Source organism: Pygoscelis adeliae, unplaced genomic scaffold (genome assembly GCF_000699105.1).
Source record: "Pygoscelis adeliae isolate BGI_AS28 unplaced genomic scaffold, ASM69910v1 Scaffold222, whole genome shotgun sequence".
Lineage (NCBI taxonomy): Eukaryota > Metazoa > Chordata > Aves > Sphenisciformes > Spheniscidae > Pygoscelis > Pygoscelis adeliae.
Genome location: NW_008824309.1, coordinates 1,426,298 through 1,451,032, shown reverse-complemented (window position 1 = coordinate 1,451,032; position 24,735 = coordinate 1,426,298). Strand labels below are relative to the sequence as shown.

Here is a 24,735-nt window from a genome sequence, read left to right as displayed (position 1 = left end):
CTGCCTGAAATCCGTGTGATTCCCGCAATTCAGCGGTCAGACTGAGAATTACTTAAAGAATTAAAACATAAGAACAAGAGATCTAGTAAAGGGTAAAACCTCGGAAGGTTTTGAGTTTAGGTAAGTATTCACAAGTTTAGATGTTTATCTAAATCTCAGGGCCACGTAGAGGAAACCCACAAACAAAATCTTTTTGCAGCTTTTTAAACTTGGGTGGTTCTGGAGTTTATTCTTAGCATGCACAAAAATGAAAATAAAGCTATTCACCATTCCAGGAGTTACAACCTTACTAGGTAGCTTCTGCAAATGAGAATAATTCTCACTGGGACTTTGGAGATATGTTGATTTACAGTCTCAGCTGCCATGGACGTAACCTCACTCTTTGTTGGTCTTGTTCACAGAGAGCTCAAAGAATGAGCCCTGCCCCACACCCACGGTGGCAGAGATGAGGGCAATGCAGCCATCTGCACTGCTCACAATCTGTGCAGCCTCCAGTTTTCATTGCTTTTAACCCTACACATTTGTCTCAAGGTGTGGTGGTGGAGCAGAAAGAAGAAGGGTTTGGCCTTTGGTGATTTTTTAACGATATGCAGTCAAATCTGAACTTAAAAATACAGTTTATGGAGACAGGAATAGAAGGAGGCCAGTTTAAGTTAGGACAAGAACATAAGCAAGCAACCGTGACTTCTGGTGCTAAGTTAGCAACTACATATGCACTTCTACTCTAAGGAAGGAAAGCGAACATCGAAGGGTAAGCTGTCAGAAGCAGATTTTTGTGGTCCAGTTCTTGGATTCAGTTTCACCATCCCAGAAGATGGCTTGTGACTGCTACGAGAAAAAAACAAAAGCCAGTTTGCAAGAAGAACATAACCGTTCGCCCCCTAATGTTAAACATCCTGCTGCTGCCAGAATTCACACCGCTCCTCCTGCGTTTCATACTTGCAGAGTACCTACAAAGGCATCCACAGAAGTGTGCACGCTCAGGGAAACGCCACCTCCACCAGTCAGTACAAAATGACAAGGTGAGGGTTGGAACTAGGTACCCATTTTTAGTCAGGACTCATCATTTTGAACCCTGTTTTGAATAGATACAGCTCAGACCTTCCTCTCAGGGCCTAAGCGCCAAAAGCTGGAGTACCTATTTTTCCTCCAAAGGCACAGCAGCTACAGCACTCACCTGGGACAAGGCATGCAAAATAATGAAATATTAAAAGGAGCGAGAATGAGGGGTACCTTAATCAGTGCCAAACCTCAGGGCTACAGAGGCAGTCTGCCTCTGCCATAGTGAATATTAAATGACTAAGACACCTTCAGCCTACATTACCTTCCCTGGAAGGTGAGAGATGTCATTTTAACCTCCATCTCCCGGAGACTGCTCTTCCTCTAAGTGTTGAAATGACAGACCTATTGAGGACACATAAATTAACCTAGCTAAGATCCATGGTAAATGTCTGGGATTGCCGCCAGCTATTCCGGTTCCCACTATCTCCTCTTTTTCCTGCCGGAGATTACTCCAGTTCTGCAAATTTCTTTTGGGGTGGCTTTAAACAGGATTATTCCAAGACGACGACAGGCAACAGCAGCAGAAGCAGTAATGTCCAGCCCAGACTAACAGCAGCAGAATTTGTTTGTCTGCCAATACCTTAGGTGAAAGACCATCAGGCTCACCTCTCCGGCACTCTTTTGTGTGCACTACACAGAGTATTTTGTCAATACTGTTGGGGTTTCCTGCCTCAAGTGATATGATAGGAGTCTCTGGATGAACACAGATAAAGAAACAAAAAATAAGGGACTTCACCAATGGAAATATAAACATTGACAGAGTGTGGATGTCTGTGAACTAGCTAGGACAATGAGGCAACTAATCCAAATTCACCATTAGCAATGAATGAAGTTCATTTTGACTTCATAAGTGATTGGTGCTTAGTCAGAAAAGCCTCTCATCTAGACTAAAATTCCACTTTTTTCTCTTTCCAAATTGACATTTTATTTCTCCTTTAGTTCATCTGAAACATTTTAGTGACCTTAATTTATTTAAGCTTAAATGTATTTAATTTATTTAATGGGCTATTCTGCAAGATACTGAAAGACAAAGGGAATAGACTGAAAAAGACTGTTTTAAAGTGTCGCTCTGCTTTCAATGAAAACTTTATCGGGATTCCTTATTCTTCACACAGTGACTTCCCAACTAAACTAATTTGCAATTCTAATGCCTTTTTTTTCAACAGTTGGGTACTTGCCGCATAGGAATATGCAAGACAGCTTTTAATCCCTAATGCCTGTTATATCATCTACAGTAATAATAGACAAATAAAGAGGCAAAGGAAGCTCAGCCAGTGGCTTTCTTGGTGATGCATAAGCCAATATGTTGCGGGAATTGGCATTGAAATGAGGCAGAACAAACGGAGGTTTTGCGGTGCATACCTATTCAACTTCACGGAAATGCCACAATGCTCTGCTGAACTCAGACAAAGCAGCGAATGGTTAATATCTCATGTCCAGGTTATCCAGGCTGTATGCAATCTGACTACATTTTACTACCTTGGGATCATGTTTGGTGAGGATACTAGAGTGGAAGCAAATGAACTGTGCAAATCAAAGGAAGACATCAGAAATAAACTATTAAATTATATTTTATTTCATCCCCCAAGCTATGCTAAAACACCACTGAAACGCTCCCACTGTGTTGGCAATGAATAAATGCCACAGCACAACTGACCAGCAAAGACTGTGTGAAATTTATCACAATATTACCAGGAATGTTTATTCTAATGACATGTGCAGCAGCAAAAGAGTGCCTACTCTAAAAAAATTCAAAATTATAAGAGGTTCGTACGGTCATCTTATATTCACATACAGCTGTGTGCAACCCTGTGTGCTTGAATGGAGGAATCTGTGTACGGCCAAATACATGTACATGTCCTTATGGTTTCTACGGGCCACAGTGCCAGAGAGGTAAGAAAGTTCTATTTATCATCTTGATAAAGGATCCAGGCTTAAAATATAAACAGCAGCCTATATCATTACCTGCCCCCACATGAAGTATATCCAGAGACTTTCTTTGTCGTAACCCCCTGTGGCTCCTTTAATGTTATAGTCTGTCATAAATCCGCATTATAATGTTCTTAATGGTATTGTGAAGGAGTAAGCACTTATTTATGATGGCATTAATGATAACTAAACAATTAACCTAAAACTATCTGAAGTCAGTGATGTCACTAATTAGCAGCTATTCAATTAAATGTTAAGGCATGGCTCTACTTTGTTTATTTTGCGTACTCTATAGCGTGTACTATACTGTGTTTCAGAGCCAGATGATAATTTACCTTCAAATGGGGCTCACAATATCACCTACTTGACCATCCTAGAGTGTAGTGGATGGGAGACTTGTATAGGACTTCTTCAGATCCCTGCTCAAAGATCTGATCAAATATCACTCTGCCAGACACAGAGCAGGACCTGATTTTGAATCCCTGTCCTAAAGGGGAGAGCTCTAAACTGAGGCTATCAGTACCTTGGGCTTCTTGCTCACTTCACTTGTGCTGCAGAAGTCAAATTAATGAATACTTTACCCATTAGCCCAGGCAGAATAGACGTGAGAAAAATTTATGTTTAGGGCTCAAATAGCTGGAAGACCCCTGTGCTTATACCACTTGCTTTTCATTATTTTGAGCATGGATCTAATAACCCCTCCTGAATCTGGGAATATAAATACACTCTTACTACCAAACCTGAACTATTTCAATATTAAAAGTATTTTTCTCTTTCTCTCTCTCTTTTGTTTCCCTGGAGTTCCTAGATGAATGCAATCCAAATGCATTTTTTGCAAGTGAATGATTCACACACAAAAATCTAATTGCAAATGGAGCTTGCTGGAAGCTCTTTGTTTTTGTGATGTTGGGGGTGAAGGAGAGAGTGAAAATGATACAGACTCTGTAATTTGATGATCTTTCTCTTGAGGTTCAACACGGAAGGTGATTTTCAACACCTAGGTGATTTGGAATTTTTGTCCTTAAGTGTTGTGGTTTAGACAGAACTAAAACTTGAAAATAAATATCCGCATTTATGGGATATGGAAGTGATATGGGGAGATAGCGGATGGATGCTGAAGAAAAGCAAAACCCTTCCTTCTGCTTCATTGAGAAGGGGGGGAAGAAATAGCACCAAAACCAAGTTAGCAAATATCAAACACTGATCTATATTTCAAGGGCAGAAGCCCCTGAAGAAGCCCTTTAGCTAGAGAGTTAAAAACCCAAGAGATTCTCAGAATATTCCGACCACTTAACTGCAGGTATCTAAAAGAGACCCTAGGTGCTAGGAGTCATGTCCCACATTCTTTCCACAAACAAGAGAGAATCAGGATCTCCAGCTAGGCATCTGCCCGAATCACCCTTTGGAGAGACACCTTCTCTACCCCGACTAAAGAATAAAGCCTCTGCAGACTGCTCTCCCGACACAGGTACCTAAATAAGGAGCCTATATTTAGGCAACATTGAACCCCTGTGCGATTTCAGTGCGCAAAACTTTTGCTCTCCTTTCACTAGCTGTTTGCATTCCCCCTTGTAAGAACGGCGGTCACTGCGTTCGAACCAATGTGTGCTCCTGTACCGAGGGCTACACTGGAAGAAGGTGTCAGAAGAGTAAGTGACAAACTTCCCTTTGCTTTCCAATGTTCTCTGACTCATAAACAATTTTTCTCCCTTATGTGCATGTTCCACAGAATATTTAGTCTGGACTTATGCCGTGATCTCCTATATTTCTATCAGAGCACATATACCACTATGTTATGTCTAAAACCAACCTGTTAATTAGAATAGCATTAAGTCAAGTCAATGTTGGGAGTAGAACATTTTGCTAGAATCCTCTCTAAATATTTCATGCGTTCAGAATGAGTAACACTCGTATTTGGAGATGAATTAATTATTTTGCATTAAAAATTTGGGGGGGGGGGGAATTAAAGCCAAAGACAGAGCAGCTGACTGAAATCCTTAAACATATTAGAACATCATACTTCTAGCTTAATTAAGACAGTTGGTTAATAACGCTTCAACCTTGCCTTTGTTCTTTTCACTGAAAACTCCCTCTTCACCTTAGCATCGGTATTCATATTCGATTCTTCTATTCTTCTGGGGAAATAGGTTATTTTGACACTTTTACAGACTCTATTGCTCAACAATATCTGTCACCCAGGGAATTTAGGATATGTATGTGAATTTTTTTTTTTTTTTAATTATTTCTTAACCAGTTTGAAATTGGCAAAAGGGGAGCTCTGAAAACAACCATTCTTGGCAGGAAGAATCTGTACATTTCTAGAGCACTTTATGTCTCTCACACACAGAGAAAAAAAGCTAGTAAAAAATTCCTTCCAGCAACAAAAGCCCTCTGAATCCCCATACTACAGCTCTCCCCTCCTTCAGCAGGGAGAATCACGATGCACAGTTCTGCCTGGCTGCAAAGTACACAATTGAATAGTGTGTTCTGGCAGGAACAAGCTGGAGGGAAGAAAGGAGGAAAAAAACCCTTATGTTTGGTATCTTGTTTTTGAGGTTAGAGAACATTAGAAAAGCACTGTTTCCAGCTTTAAACATACTACCACATCTCCAGACAGATAAAAGAAAAAAGAGGTGATCATGATTGCAGTCTAGCAAAGCACTCCCCTAAATGCTCCAAAAGCTACTACCAACCCACAGCACATTTCTTTCCACTTTCAAAAAGTTTATGAGGTTTTGTTGCCCGTCTTAGTATAATCTTTTGCAAAAAAACCTTTCTGATATGATGAAAATATTTTTGTTCTGTCCAATCTCAGCCTCCATTCTACTTCAATAACCAGTATATAGTCTGTTTTACTTAGCCTAGTGTTATAAAAACTTAAAGAAAGGACCTGTGTCCATAATGAATGAAGAGTAACATGATTAAGTAGAAGGCAAATGCTACTCTTTGCTTACTCTTACTGGCCACTGACTGTTAATAGGTAAAAATGTTGAGTAATGTTTCTTTTTTCTTGCTTACAGTCAACGGTACACGGGACAGGTATCATGATTCATAGAAAGAAATAGTTTATTCACAAGCTCTTCATAGCAAGCAGTTGCTATTAGAGCTGTATGTCTTATCATTGTTGCCATATGAAATAGCTTCTCTCTCCTCTGCCAGAGGATCCAGATTTCTCCACTCCTCTGGAGCAAAGGACTACAGGGCACGCAGCAGAAGTAAGTCTCGGCTGACCTCCGCAAACCTTCCCCCACAAACAATACGGAGAAAACTAGTGCTCCCATCAGTTGGATGCCGCTCCCAGTCCCATACATCTCGGAGTTCAAATGCCAAAGGCGTTTCATACCTTTTTTTAGGTATGATTTTATATCATTTTCAATCAGGCATTGACCTGATTAGAAGATCAGCTGACGTACTTGGCACACAATTAAAGGCTAGGAGTATATACATGGACATGTATTCCTAACTTATTTACACACAGACAAATAAAAAGTGGAAAATAAATTCCTAGAATGAAGAATTTCCACTACCCAACCACTTTTTCTTAAATAAAATATATAAAAAGTACCACAATATGCATTTTACATTCCAAAAAGAGCTAATATGTCATGTAGCTCATTTTGTCTCATTTGCAGTATCACTCGCAGTATATATATACTCCTACGGTGATCAAATAGATTTCGATAATCCTGCAGCCGCTTGGGCCTCTGACTCTGTAGAGGTGAGACCAGCCCCACGGGCTGTGTGCCTGAATGCTCAGAAACCTGGCTGGGAGATGATCTGTGCAGTGCTTTTGCTAACCTTCCTGGGAAGGGTATGGCAAGGAAGGGATCGGAAAAAAACCAGTAGATTTCTACTTTACAGAGAGGTATTTCTCGTGATTTGAGCATCTTTTCTGTTTGTCTTTAAGGACCTAATGAACCCGGCTGTGCCCTGTGTGAGACTTATGATTTAATTCTGGATGTATTACTTGCCATGGTAATTGCACAGAGTTGTAATATCCTTACACAAAGAGTAAGGAAAAGAAATACCTATATGACAATAGCAAAACTGTAATTAGAAACAAAGTTTACTGGAAGTTTAATACTGCAGCAGCTCCCGTTTGCAAATCACCAGGCCCAGGTACCACATTTTCAGAGAAACTGCCAGAGGTCAACCTGTGGCCCAAATCATAGCTCAGCAGCGTCTAATGCATCACTGCCAGGTTACCCCATGCGGACAAATGCACAGCTGGCTTAGCCAAAGTGAGAAAAACAATCCCTTGTGAGGGATTTCGTCATTATTTTACCTGTTCTTTGCTCTCCGAACATGAGTTTGCAGTGTCCTTAAGTCCTTTTACACTTCTAGTACCGTTTCAAAAACCTCTGACAGCAAATCAGCTTTACTATGTACTTACACTGAGTTTCTAATCTTAGAAATTTTGGGTGGATTTATTACCTGCCTAATAAAACCTATCAAGATAGAGTGAGTAAACTTAAGACTAAGAAAGACAAGTCTGAAGAAGTTTCCCACCCATGCATTACACGCAGAGCAGCCTCACATTCTTGATCTTTAGTTTGGGAAAATATTTGTGGGTTTGGGAAATTTCCCATGAACCATAAAAACTGAGAAATAGTCTTTTCAGAAACAGTGATCTGAACAAAAATATTACCTTTCTGAACCTGCAGTGAATGTTTGAAATTGGCAGTCTTCAATTTTGTCATTGTTTGTACACAGCAGTACACAGTTTTTGCACACATATCTCTGAAACCTAATAATAATGATACGAATTGCATCAGTAAACCCTTTGACTTCAGCTTTAATATGCTCCGACATGGAGTTAGAGCAAGGAGAAAATTCCCTGCCATACCCTGATTACAGTAGGGATGCTACAGTTTCCAGGCTTATCATACTATAACACACTTCTGGATGACCGCCTTGATGGAGTCACGTGAAGTCAGGGAAGCCAGAAGCACTTGGATGCCCATCCTGGAGATAATTCACATGTTAGGGTTGTTCCTGATGTGTGAACCCAAGTGTTTTACAACTCAGAAATTTTGTAACAGAACTAGTGTGGCCAGCAGGAGGAGGGAAGTGATCGTGCCCCTGTACTCGGCACTGGTGAGGCCGCACCTCGAATACTGTGTTCAGTTTTGGGCCCCTCACTACAAGAAGGACGTTGAGGTGCTGGAGCGTGTCCAGAGAAGGGCAACGAGGCTGGTGAAGGGTGTGGAGAACAAGTCTTATGAGGAGCAGCTGAGGGAGCTGGGGTTGTTTAGCCTGGAGAAAAGGAGGCTGAGGGGAGACCTCATCGCTCTCTACAACTACCTGAAAGGAGGTTGTAGCGAGGGGGGTGTCGGTCTCTTCTTACAAGTAACTGGCGATAGGACGAGAGGAAATGGCCTCAAGTTGTGCCAGGGGAGGTTTAGATTGGATGTGAGGAAAAATTTCTTCCCCGAATGGGTTGTCAAGCATTGGAACAGGCTGTCCAGGGAAGCGGTGGAGTCATCATCCCTGGAGGTATTGAAAAGACATGTAGATGTGGTGCTTAGGGCATGGTTTAGTGGTGGACTTGGCAGTGCTACGTTAACGGTTGGACTCGATGATCTTAAAGGTCTTTTCCAACCTAAATGATTCTATGATTCTATGATTCAGATGTAAGTAGCAGCTGTTCAAGTGGGACAGACCTTTGTCTTTGTGATGAGTCAACAAAATAAGAATAATAATAGTTGTGGGTGTCTGTTTCTCCAGTAATTAATGCTCATAAGTACTTCTTTCATCTGAACAAATGTCATAAAACGGCACCTTAATATCGGTATTTGAAATAACAGAATAAAGACGTCACATACTCTAAACAAATTGCATATTTGTCATGATACCAGTTTTATGAAGTTTTTTTTAGGTAGGAACAGTGTTTAGAGGCAAAGATAAAAATAAGTCCAATCAGGTTTTTGGTGACTTACCACTTGGATATTTTGGCATTTTTTCCACTGCTTTTAGACATTTCTCTTTCCTTCTTAATATCTCACCTGCATGGACAGAGAAACAAAAGCTTCTGTTTGCTTTTGGCAGCTTCAGATTCTCAACTGAAGGAGATAATTAAAACTAAAAACCATGGCAGTGAATCAAAGACAAGTTATTTCTAAATTGAGCCCAAATACGCTACTGGTTTATTTTGAATATTTGGCAACATGCCTTAGGATTTTCACTTCCATCCCTGTCTGTACAGTTTGGCATTTCTAATACTCTCTGCCTGACACCTAAAAATGTGCAGGACGGAGTGGCAGCACCATGCCTTTGCCACGTGGGCTTACTCTTTTTTGCTTCTTCAGTATACGGAGAAAGGCATTCAGCCTGAATTTTGTGTTTGTTTTGTATATAAATAAACATCGTCTCAAAAAAACGTGTAAATCAACCAGGTCTGATTGGTTGCCAGCTGAAATATAAGGCTTTGCCTGGTGTGTTTACTGATAAATAACTGCCTGGTGATTATGCAAACCAGACACCCACACCCAGGACGAGTGGGTGTCAGAGCTGACAGTGAAATGTACGGTTATGCCTCGGCAATTGTACAGCCTTGTATCCTCACTTGCTACGCATTGTTTTCAGTATAATCAGTCTTGTTGAGTGGAAAGAGGCAAATTCTGGCAGTACCTCAAAATAAAATATATTTCTGGATCGACTTTGCATCAAACGAACGTACTCGGCATTAATACTAAAGAAAAGCTATTGGCGAGCGGTTTTAAATTACATTTTGAAAAAATGCACAGCTGTAGCAATCCTGGGATATCACTCCTGTTCATGAGGCTTTAAAGCAGTGTTCACACTGATTTCTACTACATCCTTACAAAAAATTATAAACAAAGAAAACAGATTAGATTTCATTTATTTACTAGACATATTTTCATAGGACTGCTTTAGAAACAACTCTTAAAAAAGGAAAGCTGATAAAAGATGAGTTTTCTTGTGAAGGGTTGAAGTGAAGATAAGGGGAGAAAAAGAGGAATTCCTGGGACCACACTTTTAACCCCTCTCCCTTGCTATCTGCTTCTAGCGAGTTCATCTCTGAGCAAAAAGGCAAGCCACAGCTCCCTCTGGAGCTCATCAGCAAGCAAAGGTCACAGTAGAACGGTGCTGAACATGCTCCTCCTCTCTTCTGCAGAATACCAACCACATCTGCAGCCTGACCTCGGCCTCTCTTACGGCAGCGTACCTTCTTGCCACTCGTCTCGCAGCCAGCTAGCTGGAGTTGACATACGGTTTAAAACAGAGAGACCGTGTTTCTGCATGCATCTATTTTATCGTGTCATGTTGAATCCTGCCAACTTTGTATCACATAAATCATCACACTGACATTGGGACTTTGCAGATTGGATCTCAAAGTTAGTAGATAACTATTTCTCCATTTCAGTAATTCCTGCAGGCAGGATTTATAGCCAATGCACAATATAATTCACGCTCATTCTTCCAGCTCTGCTTGCTCCTCTTCCCTCCCCTTCTCTTTTTCCTTCCCGGTACCATGAGGACTTTACTTGCATGAGAGCTAGAGGCAAACTAATTGGAAATGTGAACACTGGGTTTCAAAGGCAGCTTTTTGCTAAGCAATGTCATATTGTGAAAGTCACTGATTTCCCATATTCCAGCCTTCCCATGTAATGTTTCTGTAGGTTACTGCCTTGCCAGCTGCATAAGCAGGAAGTTTTACTGCTCAACAAATTAGACTTCCACCGAGTTATCATCTTGACAACGGGTGATATATTCTCTGGACTGTCTTCACTGAGTAGGCAGATTGACTCAAGCCATCTAAAATCAGCCAGTTTGCAAACCAGAGGTCCAGCATGCCCTCCCACGCAACTGAGCAGGGAACAACCCGTGTATCTCATTTAAATGGACGGAGTAATCATTTGCGTTAGACTTGCTTTTCATACGTCAAGGATGTGCTCACAAGCAACAACTGCTTGTCTACGATTTCAGGATGGCCAATATCCTCGGGCAGTGGGTGTTTGGAAAGAAATAAACAGCTGCTCATAGCAGAGAGACTTGTAACTTACTGCTAAAAGCATTAGTTTTGCAACAGAAGTAGAAAGCTTGGTAGGTTGGCTTGTTGACCGGTTGGTGGACAGTCTGGAGACACGGGAAAAGGAAACCCTGGTCTCAGTTCTGACTTGATTTTCCAGCCTGTGTAACAGAATAGGTTCATATCAGATGTCGTCTTCCTTCCTTGAGCAGGAAATACAACAGAAGACGAAGAAAAAAATATCAGGGCTACTACTGTCTTTCCCATTTAGCTGGATCATCCACAACATGATCCACGCATCTTGCCTGGGGGGAACGGGGAGAGCTGTGACTTCCCAGAGAAAGGGAGAGAACCGAATGGGAGACAGTGACTCAAGGTACAACCTGGTTTGCGGTCTGCTCTCAGAGCAGGGCTCCTCTCTGCTCACTCTTAGTAAGGATTTGTGACAAAACCATTAGTTGGCTTCTCTTAAAAGCTACATTTTGTTCATATATATGTAGCTGATGCATTTATTTTAATAGGGGTTTTGAGCACATGCAGTTGTCTAAATTTATTTTGCAGGAAGACAACAAGAATATATCTGGGTAAGAACTGAATATATATCCTAAATAAGCCCAAAAGCCTTATTAAATTTTTATTCTTTCCATAAGCAAAACATTCACGGACTACAGCATGATTTTTACTAGAGTAGAAAATCTAGGTTTTGAGCCAGTATTTCTTTATTTGTATCTTGAAGGCACTAAAGAAATGTGTCAGATCTGCTGCCGTACGTAAAAGCATAGTTAAAGTAAAAAAGCAGGGATTCCTGAATTACTGCATTTCTCTTTGCAGTGGGCTTCTGTGGGAGGATAAGTGCTTTTTTCCACTAATTGATTTAAGAAACAATACTTTTGGGAGTCTATTTTTAATTAAAATATTTTTTAAATGTCTCTTAAAAAAGGGGCATGGGATCTACCATTTGAAAAGCCCAGAGGACGGACAATTCTGGAGATTAATGTTGTCTGTTTATCCACAAAAAGACATTGGCAAGACAATCTTCTCCAGCATCTATTCCCGAGTAAGCCTTAGCTTACTTACTGAGACAGATAACAGTGGGATGACTAACAGATTAGTGCAATGCCAATGCAGACAGCAGTCCTCTTCTGAACCCCCTGACTTCCCACCTGAGGTCTTCTCTTCGGCTGGGTTATCAGCCGGACCACAGCGGCCTGCGGCTGGTCTTCTTCCTGGCTTGAGACTGCGTCTCCCATGCCACTGCGGTTCTCTTCGGTTACTCCGCCTGAATCTCCCTTTTCCTTTGTACAGATGAAAATAAACCAAACTGCATCAAGCATAGGCGACAGCTTAGCCCACTCAGCGCCATGGAAACGTGCCTAAATGGCAGATCATACTGCAGGCACAGAAGCTGCAAAAACAACTAACAGAGGGAAACAATGTATATGAGAATCCTCTTTCACTTCTTATTCAGGCATGACAAGAAAGCAGCTCAACAGAACAATTTATACACACGCTGCAATGGTTCACTGACCTAATAAAACACAGAGCATTCTTCAATGAAGAGAAAATGTTACCAAACCCAAGACCCTAACAAGACAGGAATATAAGCTGTGCTGAGAGTATACTTTACAATTCCCCACATTAATTATGTACTAACAGTTGCAAAGATGAGAATAAAGTATAGCTATAGTCTCTTTCAAATTAATAGTGTTGCAGACTAAAACCAATAAGTAAATGAGAAAAAGGTTTTGGTAATGATCTCGAAATCTGACAGTTCCTAGCAGAATATTCCTCAAATATATAAATGTGCACCTGCACATGCTTATTTTGTTTATAGTGGCTTTCACTCTGAAAGATGCTGAAATATTTTGCGGCTATCCAAACATCATACCATTGTACCTCTAGAAAGAGTTTCACCTGAAAGAGACAACAGGCAAAATGAAGATCAGGAGACGCAGAGGGAGACGTATTTCAGTCCAAGGAGAGTGAGGAGTCCCCTATCTGTATTGGAGTGACAATCCCTCATTGGTTTCCACAGCTTGCTGAGGTTTAAGTCTTGCTTACCACAGACTACCAGGGAATCTTTTGGAGGTACAGCTGGAGAGATTAGGATCCTCTTTAACTGATAGAAAATGTTATCATCTGATGAGAGTGACATGACAGAGCAAACAGGAATGCAAGACATTAGGCACCAACACACAGAGTTTGGCATCTCAGTAGTTTTACCATCCAATATTCATTATTTTCCCCATTTTTTCCCTGAACTAATACCTAAATTACATTTATTTCATGCTTTAATAACTCTAAAAGGCCCCATATGTATATCAGAGTACGCATCAGAACGAAGAACCACACAATTACGGAAAGCACTGGCATTGCACTGCTATCTGTACGGTCTACAACTTTTCAGACCACTTTTTCTTCTGCAATGTGTGCTAGGTCGTGCAAACTAACTCGTATTGCTAGAGCCGTGTGGTAAAGTGAATATATTATAAATGCAAACTGTCACCACACCCATCACAATTACATTTACAGCTCCCTCTGTGTCTTGTAGTAATTTGTTCTCCCGCACTGCATCCCTCAGAGGTTTCTACCAGATTATTTTTACTATTCAGAAAGGTAATTTATTGAAGAAGTGCTTTGCATCTCTGTCAGAGATACTTGAAGTGAGAAATAGGGATGAGCAAACCTCAAAATGATTGGTAGCTTGATATGGATACAGATCCAAATTTTAGAAGAACCTTGCACAAAACTTGCAAACAATTTTATTACATGACAAAAATTCCTTCCTCTTAAAATTTAATCTGTGGCTATAATTACTGCCATTCAGTGGATCGCACATCTGAGGTTACTCTGATAGAGCTTGGAGAGAAAGTTATTTCTTTATTTACAAATCCAAATCAACATAGATGAGGAATTTCAAAGAAAATCAATCTTTGGAACAGCATACGTGCCTAAAAATCAACACAGGCAAAACTAGTTCCTTACTGCCCTTGGAAATAGAAAAAAAGGCACTAGAAATTGCTAGTGTCCCGAATCCATAACATGTTTTTCAGAGCTATGTGCATTTGGGACCTTCACAGCAGCAGATATATTGGTACATCCATCTCACTAATGATCTGTTGAGCATCAGTTATACCCTCTAAAGGGGAGAATGACATTTTTTACCTCGACTAGTTTCTGCTAGTGTCAGGGCAGTAGAATCCAAACAATGGTGCCTTTGCTAGAAACACCCTTTTTGGCCGGAACACACCCATTTCGTGATTCATTTTTTCAAAGGATTAAAGACCATTCAGCAAGATCAAATCTTTATTTGGAGCCTAGAAGCATCCGACCAATTGTTTCCTTGCTGCAGTCAGGATAATGTTTCATTCGAGCAGTGCTGCTGGGATGCATAATGCATCCAGAGGGATGGGGAACCTTCTTTCCAGTCGATCAATTGAACCGTGTTATTTTGTCAAACTGCTGACCTGACCTTCCAGTTCTTCTCCTATGAAAAAGGTCAGCAACATCTCTACACTTTAAGGCTGCAGTCTCATGATTGTGCCATTCCTGGCACAGAGCTCCTCCCCGGTTTCTGTGTTTTATCAGTAGGTGATGTATATTACCTATAAACATTGGAAAAGGACTAAAAGTGCCAGTTTTAACACAAAACCCACTGCTTTCATATCTACTGGTTTCATTTTTGTTGTCAGCTTGAGTTCTGTCATCTGTATTTTCCTGACAAGACCAGTCGGTGTTATTTTTAAATCCCTCCCATGCTCTGTGTCCTTGCTGTGTTATATGTCCCCAGCTACAGCTCTTTGTTTCTGAGAATGTCACACCAAATCGAGATAACCACTAAGCAGAAAGGAGAAAACGAACATTAAAACAACATGTACACACGCAAAAGCCAAAACTGCAACTGATCAAGCTTCCAGCACCTCAAAAGAGCAATAGAGAGAGCAAGTCGAAATATGCACTAGACCCACAGAGAAGTCAGTCCAAAACCAACCCCAGCCAGAAATAAAAGCGGTGCCTGTGAATCACATATAAATGACAACACAGGGATGGTGACTTAAAGGATGCGTTGAAGTATGTGTCTACCAGTAGGTGTTCTTTTGGCCGCATTTCTGCGTTCTTTGTCAGTAAGCTATAGCCTGATGCATTACCCTAGCTGGCCCACACAGATGTTACTGCTTGAGGCTATTTTCTCTCTTCCATCCAAAGGCAGAATGCATCCAGAAGCAGGTCAATTTTCTCAGCTTCTACAGGGCATATAAAAAAAACAACAAAAAAAGAAAAGTTCTCTTGAAAACTACCTCTTCTAATCAGCACTGCAGCACAATGCACTGTCTCCTCATCAGCAGCATGGCTCAGGATACGTGATGACAGGTAATTTTTGATTCAGAAAGAAATAGTCTATGCAGTCTCATTGTCAGGAAAGGACATAGACGTTCAGCTGCGGCAGGGCGTATTCCTGAAATATTGCAGAGGATCCCTTTCTGCCAAGATTTCAGGAGCCTGATTTAATATTCCCTCTCTTTTGACTTTATGAGGGTGGTGATGAAGACTGTCTTATTTCAACAAAATTACAAGCTTTTCACTACTTACTATTATCTACTTCTCACAAGAACAGGTGTAATGGGGTACTTGCATCAAAAGGTGGTTTAGGTTTAACTTGAAAAGTTTTTGTCTGCTAATCCACAGAAGCAGTGGGAGTCTGAAGGAAATGTCTGGCTTCTTTTAATCACTGTAAACTAATCAGCAGATACTGCTGGCTAATATTGTGACTATTTGTTAGAACAAGAGATTACTCTCAGTTGCTTCTAGTATGTGCAGTCTAGCAAAGCATGCCCAGTGCTTAACTTTGCCCCCAGTCCCTTTTGGCTTTGCGTAGCAGGGATATTTTGCTTAATACTGTGTATGTTTAGGGGAACTGTTACTGTAAATCAATGGCAAGAAGGGCAGGCAAAGGAAGACACTGGAACTGTAGGTGTCTATCGCTGGTGCTACTTACACCAGGAGGACCTACTTTACACACAACATTTAAGGTGTTGCTTTTTTCCTTAGAATTTTATTAATGTCTGGAAATATTTACTTTGCAGGAAAATTCTTCCCTTTGGCTGACAAAGCAGGAGGTCCGACTACCTTAAAGATGTTAGGGCTGAACAGTTGAACTATGGAGCTCCATGGAGGTTGATAAAAAGAGTTGCAAGAAGCATTTCACTGGGTCAAGTCAGCCTGGAAGGGGATAAGATATGAAAAGGGTCGCAGGAAATTTTAAGCGATTTTAAGGTCAAAATGCATTAAAGCCATCAAAGAGAAATAGCTGCTGCATAAAACAGAAAGCTTAGCGACTTATGAATGCTTTTCAGTGCAGAGAAGAATTGCGTACATTTTGTATGATGTTCTGTGCAACACCTATGTTTTATCTTAACACCTGCAGCTGCTTGTTACCTTGCCAAAATCATCCCTCACCTGAAATACAACAGGTAATCATGCTTTTTCTTTAACCTGCGTTATCACCTTCAACATAGGCTTACCTTGTCTAACTTACCAGTTTTGGAAAACTTAAGATCATGGAAGTCCTTTCTAGTTTTAGCTGGTGGCCTTATAGAATTTTGGTGGGTTATAGAATTCAGTAACTCTATTGCATATGAAATTCTGTGCTTTGGTTTTTACTGAAGAGCATAGAAATGTCGACACTGACAGCAAGGGGAACGGGTGTGTGATACTTACTGACTGCCAGCAAGCTTGCACCCAGAATGTGTTGATAGTACAGGACTCTCCCTACCCCCAGCGATATACCCTACCAAACTGCAATGAAGGGAAGACACGAATGTGTTTATATCCGTGTCATGAGGGCTAGTCCCCAAGGCAGGTGGAAAACCTATCAAACCACTGTTGTCTTTGGGTCAAGATGCCAGGCCTTTTTTACGGAGAGGGGAAAAAAAGAAATGTGAGTCTTTCCAAAGTCATGACAGTGCCTGGGAGGATTACAATAATTTGATTTGCTCTCCTAGTGTTTGATAATTTATTTAGTTTTCCTGTGAGAGGCTGTAACATTTTTGTTTGCTATTTTGAAATTGGAGCTCCTCCACAGAGGCCAAGGAGTGGGACTAGAAAGGATCCGAACTAGTTATCATCAACAAATATTGAAGTCTGCCTGATGGGTACTGAGATGGAATTGTATTTAAGAAAGTTAAAGAAAGGGAGAACAAGGTGGAGGTGTCAGACAGGAAAAGGGGAGAGATAACACTGCATTCATTTACATAAAGGTGCTGATGAGTTCCCTAGCAAGAAGAGACAGTATCTGCCCCAGAGGGCAGGCGGTCAGAAGCGCCCCTCCAGCTCAGAACAGGTTTGGTACTTCCCTTAGTTCACTTTGAATTGAACTCCTTTGGATTTGTCACCGAGGTGAGAGATGCCATAAGCAATAAACAACGTGTATATTTTCATAGTTACGTGTTCATTCCTAAGGCAGCTGAACAAAGAGAGAAATAGATCCAAAGCTGAAAGTCAATTTGAACTGATGTGTTTTACTCAGACCAAGACTGGACCGCACCTGTTGCTTCAAGTTTTGCTGAATTACAATGCAAATTGAGCTGGAGCAAGTTCAGTCATACACAAACTGAAAACTAAAAGTTAATGAAAAAGCACACTAGTTTTGACTCCCTGTAATTGAAGGAAGAGTCTGTTCTACAATTAAAAAATCTGCTATCAGTACAAAACAACCAGGAATATCTTAAAAGGTAGTTGTTTATATAAGGTTAAAAATACACATTTTGTACTGATTAATAAAAAAAGGAGAAATACCCATTTGAACAAGTGCTACTGTGCTTCTAATTACTTTTTCTTGGCTTTACTTTTTAAGGGGCGGGGGGAAGACATTGTCCAAGTTTCATATGATCTCAGAATCGTATCTCTAGATTTTCAAATTATTTTGGGACAGCAGGTTAGCACTGGGGCACTGTGGTCCATGAATATCACAAAGCTTAAGGTCATTTGAAATCTAGAACCAAATTTTACGGTTTGGGGTCATATTTTCTAAATTCTGAATATCTGAGCTGTTTTATAATTGAAACGGGAAGACAAATACAACACAACATAAGATTGTAGGTCAGAAGTCCATTATTGGAAACGTGAGATCAATAGGGAGAGAAAAAGGAAGAGGGAAAATGAAAGATTAAATGATTTCAGAGTTATGGTTGCCATGACACTTTGAACTCATCTAGGTTTTAACTAGTGGTTGCAGCACTTTTTGATAGTTCAGCAAGAACTGTAGATCTCTGTTAGCCTTAGTAAGCAGAGGCCAAGGTTATAGCATGGATCAGGAGAGGCGGAGAAAGAAGGAAAAAGGATGACAGTTTAAGGGCTTGGATCCAAGTAGCCCTTATAAGCGTGGGTAAGTCTGACCTGCCCGAGGGCAGGTCACTACGCTGAGGGATCCAGGAGGCTTTGCAGAACAAAATGCAAACGTAGCAGCCAACCAAGAGCAGCAATGTAGCGCTAAAAGCTGCCAGTGCAGCAGCATCTGCACTGAAGGAATAGACCAGGACACAAAAAGCCACAAAAGCAATATTTCAATGCATCAGAGGAATAATTAGAATCTAAATCTACCTATCTAAAAATGCCTGATCATACCTGACAGAGGAACAGAAGGTTATTCTCCCATCAACTAGCAGTTGCTGTATTTTTGCATGCTATTTTTTAATAATCATTCCTATTTTGAGGCTCTTTGCAGGATTCCACCTTCTACAGTAAAGGTCTGAGGGGGGGTTGTGGTAGTTTCAGAGCCCTGTACATAGTGATGGCTTGAAAATCAGAACTGTTACAGCATTAGTATTCAAGTTCTGTTCTTACTGTTGATGGGCCAAAAGACATCACAACCTTAAGGCTAATAAAGGCACTGTAATGCTACGTTTTAGCTGTCAGCCCCCTCGGTGCTGGCAGAAGCAAGTAGCCTGTTCCCTGCTGAGGAAGAGCTGGGTGTTCAACAGCCACCCGGCTCCGCAAGCAGGGAGGACTGACGCTGATTACCACTGTTCGTAACGAGTCACTGGGAAAACCCATTGTACCTATAAAGCTTTAAACATGGCAGGAGCCACTCGACACAATTGTGTTCTCAAACCTTCGTTGTCGGACTCCTCCTGACTTGACTCTCGTACCCCAGTCCAACTACTTGCTACGTAACATGGCTTTATTGTCTTCCACCCAGTTATCAAATGCCTTCTTCCATGTAAAAGGCAAATCATTCCCACTCCCATCAGCAGCACTGCCATGTTTCTGAACTACACTGCCTCTCATGGGTCCTTCCTACACTTACAGGCAAGGAGAAATGGGAGGTGAGGACTTTGGGTATCTGCCTATGGCATCTACCTATATCAAAGCAGGTTGGGACTGCAGATATTTGACTTGCCTGAACAGTGAGATTTTACTGTTGGATGTTGTAAAACAACAATATTGATAAATTCAGGGCTTAATCTGAGACACAAAAATTAGCAATGAGATTTCTAATGAAATCTAACAAAAAGTCATCTGGTTTCCTGTGGTTGAAAGAGCAACTTAGCTTTCACATCTTATTTATATGACAGAATAAAGAAAAAAGGTAAGTACTTTAAGAAATAATGGTGCAAAAAGGCCATGATGGAATAGATCTATTTGGTCTTTAAGCTTGGTTGAATGCAAAAACATTCCCAAAGTTGTGTCAAACCAGTCTATCCTCTTCAAGTCTTTTCTTATCCAAATGAGCATCTGAGAACGTGTTTTCCAATCAGGAAGTGAAAGCTCTGACAAGTATTTGGTCTGTCCACAGCTGCCAGAGAAAATGTCTTACTTGTTTTTCTGAGAATCGTTGTAATTAACGCCTGTCTTATTTTTCTGGTGAGGCAGCTCTTACTGGAGCTTCCCCGAAAGAGCTTCCACACAAGGCGCAGCGTTTTCCAGAAGGATTTATGGGAGCTATCAAGCCTCTGCGTTTCAGATTCTCAAATCCAAATTACTTTTCTGGCTTTTAATTACAAGCAATTGAACCTTCTGAAAGGAAGAGAATAAGTCTCTAGTGAAGTCTTCCCTCGTTTCCCAGCTACCGTGTTCTTCCTTTGATACGTATCTGCAGGTGTCTGTGATCCCATGTGCATGAACGGCGGGAAATGTGTACGGCCAAACGTCTGCGACTGCCCATCCGGTTGGAGGGGAAAGCACTGCGATAAACGTAAGCGCCCGTACTGCCCATCAAACACATTATTGTTACTTAGGCCAGTCAACATCAATTGTAACCTTCTTTTAATATTAAAAAACAATGTAGTGAATAGAATCTGTTTTGCTACTTCAGGAGTTTGAAGAAAAATGGTTTTAAGTAGAGGTAATACAAAATGTTATAAACATTTGATGCTTGCAAAGGAAAAAAGCTGTGTAGGGGAACCCTGGTTCTGCTTCATGCAGCTGTCTGTTATACATCTTGTTATGGAAATTCATTTTTATAGTATTAAACTTGAATCATTGATTTTATGTTTTAACAGCTTCACATATTTTGTTATATTTTACAGAGAAATGCCATATATTTCAACATACAGAACTATTTAAAGCCTGCTATAAAGCCTTCCAAACTGATATACTCTCAAGGTCACCAGATACATTTTGGTGCATAATTTGGAGAATGATGTGTTCTTACTCTGTAACTCTACCAGAGCTGATGACAGTTACATAAAAATGTAATTAAAAAAAACCTCTCGTCCTAAAATATTTTCAAGGAATACTTTTCCTTCTTTTCCTTTCCATTCATTGCCATGATGTTGACAGATAAACTGAATAAATTTATTATCAAGATGACATACTGTATGTAAACCACATTAAAATATTGGCTTTTTACCCTTTGGTCCTGATTGATAGTAAATATGATTTCAGAATCAGTGTTTTGAAATTATAATATTAATAATTTATTCAGAAATTCTGAAGGAAGTCTGTGTGTCTCACACGTATACACCAAAACATGCATTCACTCTTTCAGAATCTCTGAAGAAACAATATATGCACTAAACGTATCAAATTTTACTATGAGAATCTACTCATTTATAACATGGAACACATAATATGTATATAACATAAGAATATATCATATTATATGACTATATCATATATTTAGTGGTGGACTTGGCAGTGTTAGGTTTACGGTTAGATGCAATGATCTTAAAGGTCTTTTCCAACCTAAATGATTCTATGATTCTGTATGGAGCGTATTCTTAGCTGATGGTGAGCTGAGCAACAGAAATAACAAAGCTACCAATAGACAGTCATCAAAGATAAATTTCTTAAGAAGCAAATATCAAAGAATCCTGAACACTGATTATCTGATGAATATAACACACTCACTTCTTTAGAAATTAGCCATATGGAATAAAACCCAGCAGGTCACTCTTTCAGACAGATCTTGAACATCCAGATATATCGTGTACATCTTCTCACTTGTTTCATGTCAATCTGTTCAGCTGTTTGCCTGCAGAAATGTCTGAACGGTGGAGAATGTATAGGTCCAAACATCTGTGAGTGCTCTGGAGGATGGGTAGGAATGCTGTGCCAGACCCGTAAGTGCTGCTTTAATTACTACAGTTTTGTAGCCACGCACGTTGCGCCGGAGATCTTCATGCATTAAATTTTCTACTAAGTGTATATTACATATGAAAGTCAACCATGACATGATTAGCGCCTACATTCTGCCCCTTATTTGTCAGAACTGCCTTATGCTGCCAGTGAAACTATTACTTTCAAAGACATTTCTGGACTCAACATCAGCGTGAGAAAGAGACCTGACTCATCTTTTGCTTATGTGGATGCTGAGCTCGATCTGTCAGACAAAATTAGTAGTCTTTAAATTAAATAATTTGAAATACAAGGTAAAAAAAGAGGGGTCAGGGACAAAAGGAAATGGAGTAGCCCATTCTGCATACCCAGATGACATGAAGCACAGACAGAAATTCTAGGTATCTGCTAACCTAAGAGCCCGACCATGTAAATATTACATGTTCAGACTGACCACCAAGATAGCTGGAGGTATCTGCATGGGGAGGGACTGGAAGACCTGGAATAGGAAGAGATCCATTATTGCCTGTTGCATACAGGGTCACTTCAGTTTGTGTATGTTATTAGCTTTACAGTAAAAGGGCATGAGGAAAATATCAAGGCATTATCCCCTTTAAAGGGCAATCTTTCTTTCTTCTCACACTCGCTGAGCGTAATTACTTATGGAAATCTCTCATCAGTTAAATCTCAATGGCTTTGTAATTGTTTCTTTGTGCCAGCTGTCTTCTAGTTCGAACATGGTAATGTTTAAAGTTATTTATTAGTTGATGACATATTCTTGACTCAGTTTATTAAATAAATAAATCATGCCTGTTCCTGTGAAAGGCAAGTAAGGCTTACTATCATTAACAATTTCTGCTGTCCTATGCAGGCACACAAGCCTAGGCAACTTTTTATATATCTATCTAACCTTTGAAACTTTGCTTCAAATCCGTTCTCTTGCTAATTATTCTGTTTTTACTATTTCTTCCCCTGTTTTCACTGTAGTGGGGAATTAAATCAGCTTTTTGTCCAAAAGGAGCTGGCTGAAACTCCTAGGTCCCACAGCAAACCCAAACAATCACCAAGCGGTTGGAATTTCTGTTTTTTTGAATAGAAAGAGAGAAGACTATTGTCAGAGAGCAGATGGTGAGGTCTTATAATGTTGCTCCAGGGCATTCACAGTGAGGCAGGGAGGAAGCAGGGGAACAAGAAAGTCTTCATCCTCACAGATGTTAGGTATAAAGTTTCACATGGAAGTGTAACCCCTGAAAGCAGGTCTGGTTTTGTGTTTTAATGGGAGTCTATTCGCCCAAATCCAGAACTCAAGGAAAAAATTGCATTTATCTGCTTAAACATAAAAAGCCTTCTGACTGCCTCCCTTGCTCAAAGAAGTGCTCACCTCTGCCTCAGCTCGGGCACACGTGAGCAGGCTGCTAGGAGCAGCAGAGAGGACTGTAACCAACCTCTGGTTACATCTTTTTGTTGCTCTTGTATTACTTTGGCCTCTTTCCCATCTCCCAGCAGCACACAAATAGTGGGCCAAATCCACACACTCTGCCAGAACCAGTGCATTTCTGGCAAGGAGGCGTTTCGTTCATCACATTACTCCCCTGTGCAAAACTGCTTTCTCGAATTTAAGCCCCTGAGGTTTCCCTGTGCTCTGCACCCCCTTTCCTGCTTGGATGCGTATGCCCAAATTCTGTGCTTCGCTATAGTATCAACAACAAGGCTGAATACAGCCTTGATTTGCACCACTTTAACTGCAGACTTTGGCTGTTAAACACAACAACAGAGCAAAACATTCACATTATAAGATAAGAAAGTAGTAGCAACATCCTGTTCATGATATTCAAATATTATTTCATATTCTATATTAATTTATTACATATTATATAAAACATATTGTTTATTGTGTATGTGAATTTATTAATTTATATTATCTTTTAATTATTCTATTTCTCATATTAATCATCTAAATCACTTCCATTTCATAATGCAGAAATTGCATCTCACTTTACAAGTAACAATCCAGATGATAACTTTTCACAGCAGTCGCTGAACCTTCTCCACTATTCAGAAGCAATTAGGGCTGGATTGTTTCTCTGGGCCTTTTTCAAGGGTAGGAGGCGGTTAGACAACCCCAGCTTCATTCTTTTCAGCCTGTGAATTCATGCAGCTGCCCTTATCGAGATGGCAGAGATGGAAATGGAGATACAGGTTTCATCTACGCACTGAACCCCATTTTTTCCTCATTAACTTCCTAACACACATCCAGTAGGGTGACCAAACCAAAGGACCTACAGAGACTTCCACTTTTTTCTGGACATTTCTCAGAAGGAAGAAAATTGTTTCAGTCCTCTATACTGAGATAGCTAGCCAGAGTAGGCCATTAAGCCAACAAAAAGACAATGGACAAATACTGACAATTCATCTTGGACATCTACTTTTGATTTATCTTTAGTAAGAAGTCACAGATCACCTTCATCAGTGCAGTTTCTAACTCACGAAAGCCTAAGCCTACGTGGACAGCTCAAGAAGATGTTTGGAGGCAGCAGTAGATATAGCTGCCACAATAAAATCTTTTCTACATCTGTTCTCAGTCTTCTATAAAACCAGAAAAAGCAAAACATGACATTCTCTACTTTTAGGTCCCTAATAATTAATTTAAATACTTACAAGTGCAAATACTGATGTCTTGGATTTACCTGCCAACTTTCACTGGGAAAGAAGGGCATAGATCTCTATCACAAGTGATAGTCCAAAATGCTTCAACCTTTCAGTGGACAACACCATTGACAGTAACCTAGAGCAGATTTTCAGTTCTGTTGCAATGAAGATGGGCACTGTCTAAGTTAGAATAGTTTTATCTCTGAAGTATTTTGAAAATGCTTCAGAGAGCGAGACCAGTCTCTGGCTACCACTACACCGCAGATCTTTGCAAAAGTAAAAGTAGAGACTTTTAGGAGACACTGGTAACGGATAAAACACAATAGTCCTCTTTCATCAGACTGTAAATAAAGAGGTTAGTCAAGAGAATAGTTTTGTTCCCCGCTCATCTGTAAGTGAACAGAATAGCTTCTGAAAGAGAATCAATAAAATAGGTCATTTGTCCCAACAAACAAGGTGTACGGTGGAATACACACATTATCCTTGATAAATACCTTTGACTTTGATGGTCATAGTTTAAGGAATAATGGTCAAGTTTCAGACTG

The 24,735-nt window shown here is 40.3% G+C and overlaps 1 protein-coding gene across 1 annotated transcript in view; it reads left to right on the top strand.

Annotated features, from left to right (window-relative positions):
- Positions 1-24,735, top strand: part of LOC103912662 (von Willebrand factor D and EGF domain-containing protein-like) — a 266,632-nt gene that overhangs the window by 155,296 nt on the left and 86,601 nt on the right. The window contains exon 16 of the mRNA XM_009319021.1: positions 4,545-4,640. Coding sequence (XP_009317296.1) covers positions 4,545-4,640 — 96 coding nt within the window. The remainder of the gene's footprint in view (positions 1-4,544; positions 4,641-24,735) is intronic.